This window comes from Crotalus tigris, unplaced genomic scaffold (assembly GCF_016545835.1).
Source record: "Crotalus tigris isolate CLP2741 ecotype Arizona unplaced genomic scaffold, ASM1654583v1 scf7180000019465.582067, whole genome shotgun sequence".
Lineage (NCBI taxonomy): Eukaryota > Metazoa > Chordata > Lepidosauria > Squamata > Viperidae > Crotalus > Crotalus tigris.
The window spans coordinates 294,861-307,356 of record NW_024097551.1 but is presented as its reverse complement, the minus strand read 5'-3'; the positions used below and the strand labels follow the sequence as shown (position 1 = coordinate 307,356).

The following is a 12,496-nucleotide window of genomic DNA, read 5'->3' as shown; positions in this document are numbered from 1 at the left end:
AGCTTCAAGTGAAGAAAGGACCTCAGTTTCATGTACCTGAATATAAAATATACTGTTCTTTCTTACAGCACATCTAGTGCTATAAATGATCAATATTACAAGTTTCTTGGGAACGAGGTTAACCATCAAATGTCATTTTTAAAAAAATAAGAATGAAATGGACTCTTTAAAAAGTATTGTTTTGGAAGACAGGAATTGAGTTGGGTTGGGCTCTTAATGCTGTAATTAGATTAGCCCAAGTTCACTGCTAAAATATGCTCTGATTTGTTGTTATTATTGTCCTATTGTTCAACATTTTTACTCCCTATTTGGGGTTATTTTTAATGACAAAAAACAGATTAGATAGTTAATACACAAACTAATGAATGAATTATTAAAAACACCATATGTTGTTGTTCACCAAGGGAATTACTGCAATCATTACTATTTTTTAAAAAAAGAAAATGCTACAAATAAGTGGGAAGACATGAACTGAACTAGAAAATGCATCATCTATGCATATGAAAAGGAAATAGCCATCCAGAGATTATGAGAACTGCTGCAGAATGGTTACTTTCTATTCCAGTTCTATTATGGTTACTGGAGGTCCTGATCTGATTTCATATTATGGTTACTGGAGGACCTGATCTGATCTCTATTATGGTTACTGGAGGACCTTGGCTGATCTCATAAAACAAAATCTATCGGAAAATACCTGTAAGATAGCCTAAAAAAACATCCCTGAGAAAGGCAATAGCCTTTCCTTATTATTACTAAGAAAATTATATGGATGTGGGTTGAGCTCAGAACTTTCTATTACAATTGCAGTCTGGAAAGAATAAAATATCAGTATTAGCTATAGGAATACAGACAATGCCACTAAATATTGTGTTTCTTCTATGCTGGCTGTGGAATTCTGGGAGTTGAAGTCCACATGCCTTAAAATTGTCAAGGTTGAGAAACACTGTAAATCTATTCCTAGTTGCAGAAATCACTTGACTTAATTGATTTAAATACCTATTGGCAATTCACCACTGTATTCTAACATCAGCCAAAGTAACCTCTCCTCTGCTTTATCCTTGGTGTATCCTTGCATTGCAAGGTGAATATCATTCTAGTGAATTGCTTTGGGAGATGTTTGTTGACTGAAATAAAACAGCAATTAACTGTATGGGAAAGCTGTAGGTTGGTATGGTATTTATCACACATAAAGATTTGGATTTGCTTGCTGGAAATATCCAAACTGCAGATACAAAGTATTTAAATCATAAGGATTGCATACCATGAATGGCGTAAGTTATTTACTTATTTAGTTGATTAATTAATTCAGTTTATATAGCTGCCTATTTCATGTGATTCTGGATAGCTCACAAATTAAATCAGCAAAGACAAACTTGTATAAATAAAACAAAATAATTAATCAGAAATATAAAAGGGAAGGAAAGTGCCAGCCTTCAGTTCCCAGACAATACAGCCATCTTGCAGGCTGCCATGGGATCCCCAGGCCTTATAGCACAACCATGTCTTCAGGGATTTCTAAATTTCAGTAAGATTGGGGCTAACAGGAATCATGATGTTCCAGAGAGGGGGGATGCATGGCAGAAAAGGCTCTTCTCCTGGGTCCTATCAGAAGGAACTCGTTTGAGACAGGACTCACAACAAGATCTGGTGGGATGAATAGATGTAGTCCCTCAAATAACCCAGCCCATTCCATGTAGGGCTTTATAAATCATAATCAGCACTTTGAATTGAACATGGAAGACAACCAGCAACTAATGCAGCTTGCAGAGCAGATGGTTAGTGTGTGCTGATTTTGGATTTTGCCCAGGCCACCACATTCTGAACCAGCAGTTGCTTCTGGATGCTCTTCAAGGGCATCCCCATAAAGAGTGTGTTATAGTAATCCACCTGGGAGGTGACCAGAGAGTAGAGCCTTCCTGATAAGATTATTCTAATATGCTGAACATGAGGTTGCCCCATTTAAAAGAGAGATAGGCAAGAAACAAAATATGTTGGTTTCTTTATTTTGGACACTGATGCATGCATACCAAAAAAACAAGAAATATAAAAGAAGATGAAGGTATTTATTAATGATATAAAAATAAATACAACACATCTCACCTCCCAGTGAAGGATTGTTTTCTCTAAGACAGGACATGCAACGGCATGAAGATATTAATGGGGACTGTTAATCACCAGAACTGATATTGCAGTTATTAACCTATACAGTAAATGCTTTCAAGACTTACTTTGTAATCATATCCAATCCAATAAACATGATCACAAGAGAAATCCTAGTTGGGCTAAAAAGATTATGCATTTCCAGTAAGAAAAACCACTTGCTTAAATTCTGTTTCTCGAACCAAAAGAAATGTTTCATTGTGTAAAAACATCTGGTCTTCTGCACAACTGAAATGTCTATGATTTACATGTGTATAAGGAGTGGGAGAGGAAAAAAACTGTTTTTCTGTTTCTAAATTAATGGTGCATGTCACCAGCTCTATTTCCCTTACCTTGCTCCTTCTGAAGTTGCCTGCCTCCTTTGTCGTCTCCTTTACCGATTTAATCTGAAGGTCTCCAAGGTTCACTAAATTGTTTGTAACAGATGGACAAGCTATAAAAAGGAGCAGTGTCAAGAAAAAACACACTGGAAAAACTCTGTGTATATTTTTAAAAAAGTATGTGTGAACAAACCTTATTACACCAATTTTACTGACAAAAAATCCTGTAGGACCTAAACTTACAGGAATACAGCCAATTTGTTGGTGAAAAATAAAAAAATGTAAATCTATCTCTCAGCATAGGCATTAATGGATGTATTTTAAAAAGTAGGTTAGAATACAAATCACCCTAAGAGACAAATGTAAAACTGTCTACCAAATTGTAATCTAATATGTACCATAGCAGCAATTTTTCCACAAGTATAAAAAAATAGCTCTGAATTATTCCTATATTGCTAGAATCACATTGAGATTTGAGTACATGATCATACATGTGGTAGTATCAATAGAATGGAAAAAACAGTTTCCATATAAATCAGTTCCAATATTTAAAACTAATTTAGATTTTATAGCTGAAGTCACACTCTCATGTTACCAGGCTTTGGACTCAGCATATATATTTTACACGGGAATGAAGTAAAGTGGAGGTCTTAAGTAAACAAGCGGCTACAGTCCGACATATCTGAAGAACCCTAAAAACTTCTATTTATTTAGTACTTTATCTAATAATATCAGAGGAACACAATACAAAAAATAGCAAGAACTGGAGCTGGGTATCATTTTTATAAGCAGATGTTCAGTTGTCTGTACCATCTGTAGTTGTAAATTCCTTCTACCAACTCACCTCTTTCTATCAACTGGATCTTCTCAAAATTGCTTTAATTTCTCCTTTCTTCATTTTAAATAAAAGCCCTATGTATCTAAAACTATTACAAGATGACAAAATCTGTGGGACTTACAGTCCTCATCTGCAAGAAGAAATGATTCAGGAGTTCTCTCTGGAAGTGGGGGAGTAGGGGGTGAAGAAGATCGGTTCCAGTGGAATTCTGTGATGGTACAAATTGTGGGGGGAAAGAATATATTTAAATTAGTTCACATTTAACAGTCCTAAGGCTCTGCGGTGGTTCATTTGTGGTTCTATCAACAGCATTAATCACAACCGTTTAACAAGATTCCAGTTATGTATTTAAAAGTCCTCCACGTGTTCTGGCTGGACTCACTCATTCTGCAGAGTCAAAGCATATTTTAATGCAATGAAGCATACCCCAAGATATTGTTTTATACAGAACAATGTATGTTCCTGATTAGCATAGCGTATAGTAACCTGTAACAAAAACCTTCACAATATAGTTTAAAATAAAGTAACACATTGATAGAAAGGATAGCCTGAGTAAAAACTGAGATGTACTAAGACCTAGTTTCAGTCATTATAATATAATGATTGTGCATATTAATTAATAAAAATATTAGGAGAAAAGATACCTGATCTAGGCCTCTGTAACTTTCCACTCTGGAAATGAATAAAAAGAGAAAATGCTTAATTTTACCCCATCTTGGTAGGTCTGTATTTAATTTTTATTGAGTATTTTGGTGTTTCCCAATGCAGCGCCTTACATATGAGCAGGCGGTGGGCAGATAAGGACAGAAATGTTTCAGGCGGTCATGCTCACTACAATTCAATCTGATAATGCTAAAAAGTGGTCCCTTCAAATTTTTTCCTGAATTCCAGTTCCAGAAGTCCAAGTCTCAGACCATTTGGGAAAGAGAAATATGAAAGAACAACTGCTGGAATAATTTCTGGAAATTGCTCATCAAATCTAGATTCCTGCTACCCCTTGCTTCACTCAATGGGTCCATAACCTGCTCTTTATGTCAACCCCTGGAATATAGATGCTATATCTATTGCAGTCCAGTTTGTCAAAGGAGTAGTCTTTATTCTTCAGAAGTCAGGAGTTTGGCAGCACAATGCTCCAGTTACCTTATTGGGTCTCCGTCTCACTGAGTCAACAGAAAGTCTCAGCGGAGATGTGCTGCTCCATTCCGTAGATATATTTGATTTGTTGTTTTCAGATGGTAGCTGGTGATCTGAAGCTGCTAACAAAGGTTTATCTGTAAATGATAAAAACTAGGAATAAAAACTCACAGATTTTTAAAATAACTTCCAAGATAGCAGAAATCTCCATGCAATAGAAAATAGCTGTATCTGGCCCCAAATGCCTACGCTGCATTTACCCAACTGCTGGAGCTCATTCTCTTCTCCAAGTACAATATAAGATTCAGGGGTTCTCTCAGGCAGGGGAGGAGGAATATCCTCATCATGCTGGGGGAAACCTGCAATTAAAAAAAACCCTGACAATTAGAGGGCTTCCTTTTTAGTAATTTCTGCCAGATCTGGCCAGCAGTATCCAAATGATCATTAGATGGCATTAAAAAAAACATAGAAAATTCAAAGCCCTTGCTTTCCTCTAGTGGTTTTCTGAATTTTTCTAGAACAGATCTGATAATCTTATCTTATAAAAGCAATTGATTTCAATATTGATTTAATAAAACCAAATACCAAGTTCTAATCTAGTGCGCTGGTCCTTCATGGTTAACCTTGATAAGACAGTCATGTATTGTTCATGTTGTATCATGAGTTTATAGAAGTTCGGTTATTAAAAAATATGGCACTATGCTGTTCTAAATCAGTGTTCTCTTCTGACTGCCCCTGGATCTTGAGAAGAGAGCTCTCTGCCCTTGTGTTCTTTCAAATTAGACATGCCAGAAACTGAACACAGGGCTTTCTGCACACAAACTCTCCTTGAGCTACAGGTCCTCCCTTGCTTCCATTTTGTACTGCTTTTCATTGCTGCTATTTCTGAGGCACATTCAGTTAATATGATTATCATCTGATTTCATTCAATAGGTAAACCTATAAATCTATATTTAGACAGTATCTGCAAGCTACTAGCTAGCACTCTATATATGCCTTTACTTTGAACAGCAATCTTCATTGTCTCTAAAATGCCAAACACTTATTAGAGTCTATTCACATTTTCAAACATCTGAATTTGTTAGACGTTTATACAGTACTGTCAAAATAAAAAAGCAGTTAACCTGTACATTTTAATATACATTTCTGACCCCTAGATGGCACTAGAGCTAATCGTTTGAAACAGAAAAAATTGCAGACTCTTATTGCCCTGCATATGCATACTTCTTAAATATTAATCAAGGGAGAAATTGAATATGATTTTTCCATTTTCATTACTGATTATCATTAACCAATTCTCCTGGAATAATTTATCTCAGCTCACTAAGTTCTGGGTATTAAAACTTTCAGATGAAAGAGCTACCTACACAGTGTTCCAAATAGACATCTATTGAAAAATAATTAAATTTTTTTCCACCTCAGAACTTTTTCATACACAAGGATTATAGGATCATTTCTTGGTTCTGTTTTTTGCCATATGGAGCAAATGTGATGAAGGATTTCAATTCTTTGCTTCACTGTTTTATTTCTGCAGAACACTGGGGGGGAAATTCTTCTCTCTCTCTCTCTCTCTCTCTCTCTCTCTCTCTCTCTCTCTCTCTCTCTCTCTCTCAACGTTACAACTCAGTTTCCTGTTGTCATTCACTCAAAGGAAAAAATAGTAAAGACTTCAGCCAGCCACTGTCAACAGAAATTTTTCTGTGTTGGCTTTTGTAACTTAGGCCATGAGAAACTATTTGTTGTGCTTGTTATTGTCTTTTTTAATGAATAATTGTTCATTTTTATTTATTTCTTTACCTTATTCCTTTAATTATTCTCTAGTTTATTATTAATTGATTATGCAATAACGGCTATTTAAATAAAATACATTGCAGATTTTAGTCTGATATTCAGATAAGGCTATTACCAGCAAATGTGCCAGACCACCCAGAGGAATTTTATATTTATTGTGGGGTTTTTGTTGTTATTGTTAATAGAACCTAAAATTGACAATAAGCAGTTGCACAATACTGTATTTTGGCATCCAGAATTGATCATACCGTAGTGGGACTGCACTAATGTAATAGGTACATGGGTTCCATCATTTGTAATATATTTTATGGTTATGTTTTATGTATGTATGAATTTTGCTCTAAAGCAAAAATAAAATATGTATATCTGTGAGATTTTACTCATTATGCTCAGCCGTGTTGCAAATTGTCAATATATACATTGAAGAAAAACACTCAAAGGCAGTATAAATTTTTCCTTAAAAAAAACTATTCATTTTCCACTTAGATTCCTAATATTTATACTTATCAAAATTAATTATCAACATATCTCAATTGATAATTTCCTTGTCCTATTTTCTAAATGCTTTGGATATAATCAGTCATGTATCATAATTGACCACTTCTGTGGGCTAGAAAAGGGTGATTATATGGTTATGTTCCTTCTTCCGAGGGTAGTTCCAGTCGGTAGTGAAAGGGTAAGAAAGATCATGTCCTCAAGTGATTCTCTGTGGAATACCAAAAGGTTCTATTCTTTCATCCTCCTCTTCAATATCTACATGAAGCGTTTGGAAGAAGAGGACACCCTGTGGCACAGGGTTGGGTATCATCTGCTTGCCACTTGACTAGGGAAGAATTCATTCAGTTAAATCTACTCTGTCAGTCATAAGCCTGGTAAGCTATATAAGCAAGATCTATAACACTATCAAAGACAGAGACCATTGCTCAGTAGACCAACACATTCCTTAGATGCAAAAGGTTTGGGGTCTTCATGACCAGTTGTGGCTGAAAAAGCTACTGGTCACAAAATTGGAGAGCTTGTGGCTGGGCTGACCTATGCTAAGATGTAATTTGGGAACTTGGACACTAAAATATCATAATTTACAGTCCAGATATTGGTGAAGTAAAACAGATGATACATTGCGGTACCATCATTCACAGACAATATATTGATGGACATCTCAATCCAGAGTCAAACAGAGGTGCTATCTCTGGAAACTGAGGTTCTGGAAGCTGTAAAGTTCTGGTGAGAAACAGATTCCTGCTTGAAGAAAACTTTTGCATAACTTCCTTATTATCTGCTACCTTTGAAGATAACCTGGAAGCTATAGCTGGTCTATAATGCAATGGGTCTAGTTAAGGATGCCTCCCAACTTGCCCAAATAACACTAGAACTGCAAGTTGTCAGTTGCAACTGGGTGTGATTCAAGATATAGATTGTCAACTTTAAAACCTATATGGAGAACAATTTTCTCCCAACACTTTTGCCCAGCCAATAAGACCCAGTAGGGAGGGCTATCTGCATCCTCTGAAATCCCTGAGGAACTATGAGGATGGGTCTTTTCTATATCTGTTCTTTCTTTGGAACAGTGCTTCACCTGAAGTTCAGGTAAATACCAAACACAGCTGTTCTAAAAAGTCTTTGGGGATTGATGCTATGATGAGGTCCTTTCCTGTAGCAAACAATTATTGCTACTAAGACTTTTTCCCTTGGTATATTAATGCTAAGGAAAAATAATTGCCATTGATTTGGGGATTCTGTTACTTTTATTCTTTTGTAATTTTCTGTTTTTTTTTTAATTTATAAGATGCTCATAGCTTCTTGGAATTGAGCAGCATATAGAATTGCAGAAATGAAATAATGCTGCAACCTTGCATAAACTTACTGTGGCAGATTGCATCCAAAGGATGGGTATCCTGGGCTGGAGGGTTGAACAATGAATAGCTGGGCTCTGAGCTCTCCAAAGACTGATCAGTAGAGGCTACAGCAGAAGATGAAGAAACTGTTCTAAGGGGATTGAGAGCAGACTCAGGATGTGCTGGGGAGCATGGTTCTTCTGATGAGAGGGAAGAAAAATAAGGGTCTTCTGATGACCATATACAGTGCTGGTGGCACAAATTCTTGAGCTTATAGTGTGGGGCATTGTTTGTCAGTTTGTTTGAAAGGCTTGAGTCCAGTTGAAAGCCTCCACACTGGTGAGATCCTGAATCCATTTTTGCCAATGGCTGCAGTATTTTCTGTGAAACTGATTGAAAAGGAGTAGATTTGGCCTGGGTAGAGTGCACTTTGGTATCTAAGCCCATTCCAGTTTTATCATCCATTTTCGTAGTAAGAAGCGGATCAGTCAAAAAACAACAACTCAAGTCCAAACTATGATGTTTGTGGAGTGGCTGTTTTGCCAGCCAAGAGTCCCATCCTGTGTTTCTGCTGGCAGTAGGGTTCAATGCTTCAACAGAAAGTGCTGGCCTGACCAAAGAAGCACCATCTCTGTTTCTGTCAAGGATGTTTAAGCTTTGTGTAGCATAACCAGGACACCGAGCTTTCTCCTGATGCTCTTGTTCAGAACTGCAAGAAAAATTATGTAATTCTCAGAGCACGATTTTCCAAAATGGGCAAGTTGCAAGAAAAGTTTTATGTTACATATTCTGAACTTCTATTAATATTGCTGCCACTTCAATATATTTCCAGCATTTTCCCACTACAACACTTAATTCTTTCTAATTTAAGGCTACTAAATGCCAACTTTTAGATTTTAATATGACAAAAGGAAATTAAATGCATGGTGAGCAATCATTTTAACTATACAGTATTTAGTTTTCATTAAATATAAATTTGAATTATATTCAAATAACATTAACTTTTTGTCCGGGATTTGCTTTGATTCCATTTCTCTCTTTTTCTGCTGGATTCCTTACAATAAGATCCCTGATATGTCTTTCAGAGTGCAAGTTCCCCCTTCCTGTAAGAAAATCCAGAACAAACCCCAACTAATTTAGAATCTTGCCTATCTCATTGCTCAAACAAATCCATTCAGCAAGTCCTAGGCTGAGGTTAAACCACAATAATGTGTTTCTCAGCATATTGCCAATCTGCTTTTGAGGAACTGAGGACTGAAAACAGTGGCAGTCTGGAAATGTCCAAATAGATCAATATTCTCAAGATTTCATCTAGTAATCACAGCCAATAGCTACTGATATACATGCTGTTTATCCATTTCTCTAAGGAAACATTACCTAGTGGTGGACAATTGGGCCTAGTTATGAGTGCAAACATAGTAGTGCAAACATAAATGACTATGTTTATGTTCTGTTTTAGTGAGAGAGAACTGAAGAGAACTATGAGAGAATTGAGCTCCACAACTGAAACTCATGAGATTTATAGTTAGAAGTTCCAACTGAATTCAGTGGAACTGACTTCAGGTAAATCTTTTTAGTACTAAATTCTCCAAAGTCCTTAATTCTATCCATATTTTGTGCAGCATTAAAGAATAATATCTATTTTTACCTGTTTGGTAGCTTTATACAAGACGGTTCCCTATGTGGATCCTGAAGTATATTGGCTACAGGATGATTTATTCCAGTCTGCAAAAGGTACAAAAGTTCAGGTTATGATTCAAGACCTACTTCTTAGTCACAACCCTTGCTATACTTGCATACAATCCAATGGATTTGGATTATTATAGGCTACCATGACCCTCCAACAGATTTAATTACTGTAACTCATTATGTAAAACTCATATGGCTAAGTACAAACTGTTACTCACCACTATAATAACAATATAATACTTTATGGAGAAAACCAGGAAACAAACTAAAAGGGAAACTTGATCAATTAGGAAAACCACACTACCAAAATGGAACAATGGCAGGACTGAAATCCAAAAGAGAAGGGACAGGTGCCAGTCAATCTACATCCAAGCTGAAGTAAATAGGTTTTAAGTAATGAGAGGATTTTTCTCATCATGGATGAAAATTCCACCTGCTCATCTACTTCCTATTTTAGTGTAATGCTTGACTGCTACTTCTTTGTCTTAAATAAAATTTGGTGCTTTCTTAAACTCATTTTGGGATGGCAATGTTCTAAGAATAGAGTTTCATTTAATCTTAGACTGCTTGTTATCACAGTTTAGATGCTGCAAAAAGGAGTAGGAAGAATACGGACCTGAGTGCATGTGATATTGAGCTTGAAATACAGATAAGGACTTTACAGCATCATTCTGGAAAGACAGTCACATTAGCTTTCTTTATTTGCAATTAGAGCCAGCAGGAAGGCTTACCTCTATAATAACAGGATCAGAATGACTGGAGAATGCTTCAATCTGCCTTTTAAAGAGTTCAATCACTGCATCATAGACCAACTTATATTGACCCTGAAAAATAGCAGCCATGAATCATGTGGAAATATGTTACAACCACCTATTCATTTCTCTACTTCACAAATCTAGGCTGTCTAACATAGAAAAGTTTAGATACATTTATGAGTTCCAGCATCTGATCTTAGGGGCATTGATTATATTTCCCAAACTGAAGTTGGAGAATCCCTTTAACAAGTACTTATGATTGGGTGTTATGCTTGGATTTGGCAAGATAGAAGAGGAAATTGCAGTTCCTGCTCTGCTTTGTTTCCTGGCCAGTGGCTTATTACAAGTAAAACATGAACAGAGAATGAGGATGAGGACATAAGTGCAAGCAACGGTGGCATATCATTCTGAGAAATGATTGGCATTTGAAGGGGTATATGCTCTGCAAGCAACCAGTCTGGCAAATGTCTTCATGGCACATTTTCAAAGAGCATTTAAATAACTTGTACTTTTCTCTCCCTTTTTCTGAAAGCATCAGCACCTGCTTCTTTGATGTAGCCCCAAGAGACCGCTAGTATTAAAAAAAAAAATAATTTCTGGCACTTATAAGATTTTCTTACAGCACAGCAATATCTTTATAGGACAAATAAGCTTCTTCAGTTCTTTGAACTGAACATTGAAACATGATGTAAAATACTGTGTTTCCTTGAAAATAAGGCCCAACCAGAAAATAATCCCTACCCCCAAAATAAGCCCCAGCATTATGGTTGCCCTGGGGGGGAGCGGGTGTGTGGCCAGTTCAATGTTGCTCGTGTCAGGGCGGCCCCTGGGGAGCCCGGGCGGGGCTGGGGCAGGATCCAGGGGTCTCTGGTGGAGGGGGTCAGGACCAGGGCAGGCGCCAGGGCCTGATCCACCAGAGCAGCCTTGCTGACCCTCTCAGGCTGTGTGGGGCAGCTCCAGGTCAAGGCTCGGGTGGGACAGGGAGTCCTGGCTGCCTCTTGAGGACAGGGGCTTGGCCTGCTAAATCTCACTTCTCTAAATCGGACAGAACTTCAGGACACAATGTACACCAGGCTGAAGAAAAGCCCTCCCATAAGCCAATCACCAAACCGGGCAGAGCCCTTCAATAAGCCAAAAACCAACAGACTGTGATCCCTTCTTCTTTCCGAATGGAGCACGTTCTGCTGCTGAGAAAGTAAATGAGCAAAACTTTTGCAGTGCAGCAAACCTGCAGCGTCAAGATGCCATGCATGGCAATTGAAACTTACCCAGCTGCTGCCTCAAAGCCATGTTTGTAGACCCTCCACAAGAAAATAGTCCCAGAGAAGAACAAGCGATGAGAAAGAAAACCTGCCCCTCGCAGGTGGTAGTTGAAGGAAGGGGGTGGGGTTAGGATTGCATGCTGGGAAGGCAGGGAGAGAACTGAATCACTGAGGCTTTGAGAGAGAAATGAAAAGAAGCGTGGGGAGTTTGGGCCATGCTGAAAGAAAAGGGGAGCGATCCCTGAATTAGACCCGCTAATATTCTAGTCAAGGGTCAGTGTAAAATCTGAAACCACATTCACTGGTCACTTCAGACTAAATGGCTTTGGTGTATAACAGTATCTTCTACCTCATTTGTACCATGCAAAACTCCGTAGTTCCTGTGCCTCCCCCCCCCAATGCCTCTGCCTCCACCTGCTGCTTAGAAAGCAAAAAAATAAGACATTCCCTGAAAATAAGCCCCAATGGGTCTTTTTGAGCAAAAATTAATATAAGACCCGAACTTAATTTCAGGGAAATACAGTATTTTACAACACAAAATTAATAAAAACATTACTTATGCTTGGCATTTTATAAAGAAACCAAATTGAGTATACCTGAGTTTGCACCACCAAAGGTCTCTGTGTGCGCATTTCCTGAATCATATTAAAAATGCTGAAGTTCATTGGTAGAATCTTGAGAGAAAAAACAGAGAAGGCATTGCTCATGTGAA

The 12,496-nt window shown here is 37.4% G+C and overlaps 1 protein-coding gene across 6 annotated transcripts in view; it reads right to left on the bottom strand.

Annotated features, from left to right (window-relative positions):
- Window positions 1-12,496, bottom strand: part of PTPN22 (protein tyrosine phosphatase non-receptor type 22) — a 35,003-nt gene that overhangs the window by 4,675 nt on the left and 17,832 nt on the right. For 2 of the 6 annotated variants that reach the window (XM_039362465.1, XM_039362464.1), the window contains 9 exons: window positions 12,381-12,458; window positions 10,499-10,591; window positions 9,727-9,803; window positions 8,108-8,787; window positions 4,713-4,811; window positions 4,459-4,589; window positions 3,963-3,990; window positions 3,440-3,526; window positions 2,493-2,593 (listed from right to left, as the gene is read on the bottom strand). In XM_039362465.1, the coding sequence (XP_039218399.1) occupies window positions 2,493-2,593; window positions 3,440-3,526; window positions 3,963-3,990; window positions 4,459-4,589; window positions 4,713-4,811; window positions 8,108-8,787; window positions 9,727-9,803; window positions 10,499-10,591; window positions 12,381-12,458 (1,374 nt within the window). The remainder of the gene's footprint in view (window positions 1-2,492; window positions 2,594-3,439; window positions 3,527-3,962; window positions 3,991-4,458; window positions 4,590-4,712; window positions 4,812-8,107; window positions 8,788-9,726; window positions 9,804-10,498; window positions 10,592-12,380; window positions 12,459-12,496) is intronic. The other 4 variants (XM_039362467.1, XR_005559025.1, XR_005559024.1 and 1 more) reach the window with 4 other exon arrangements.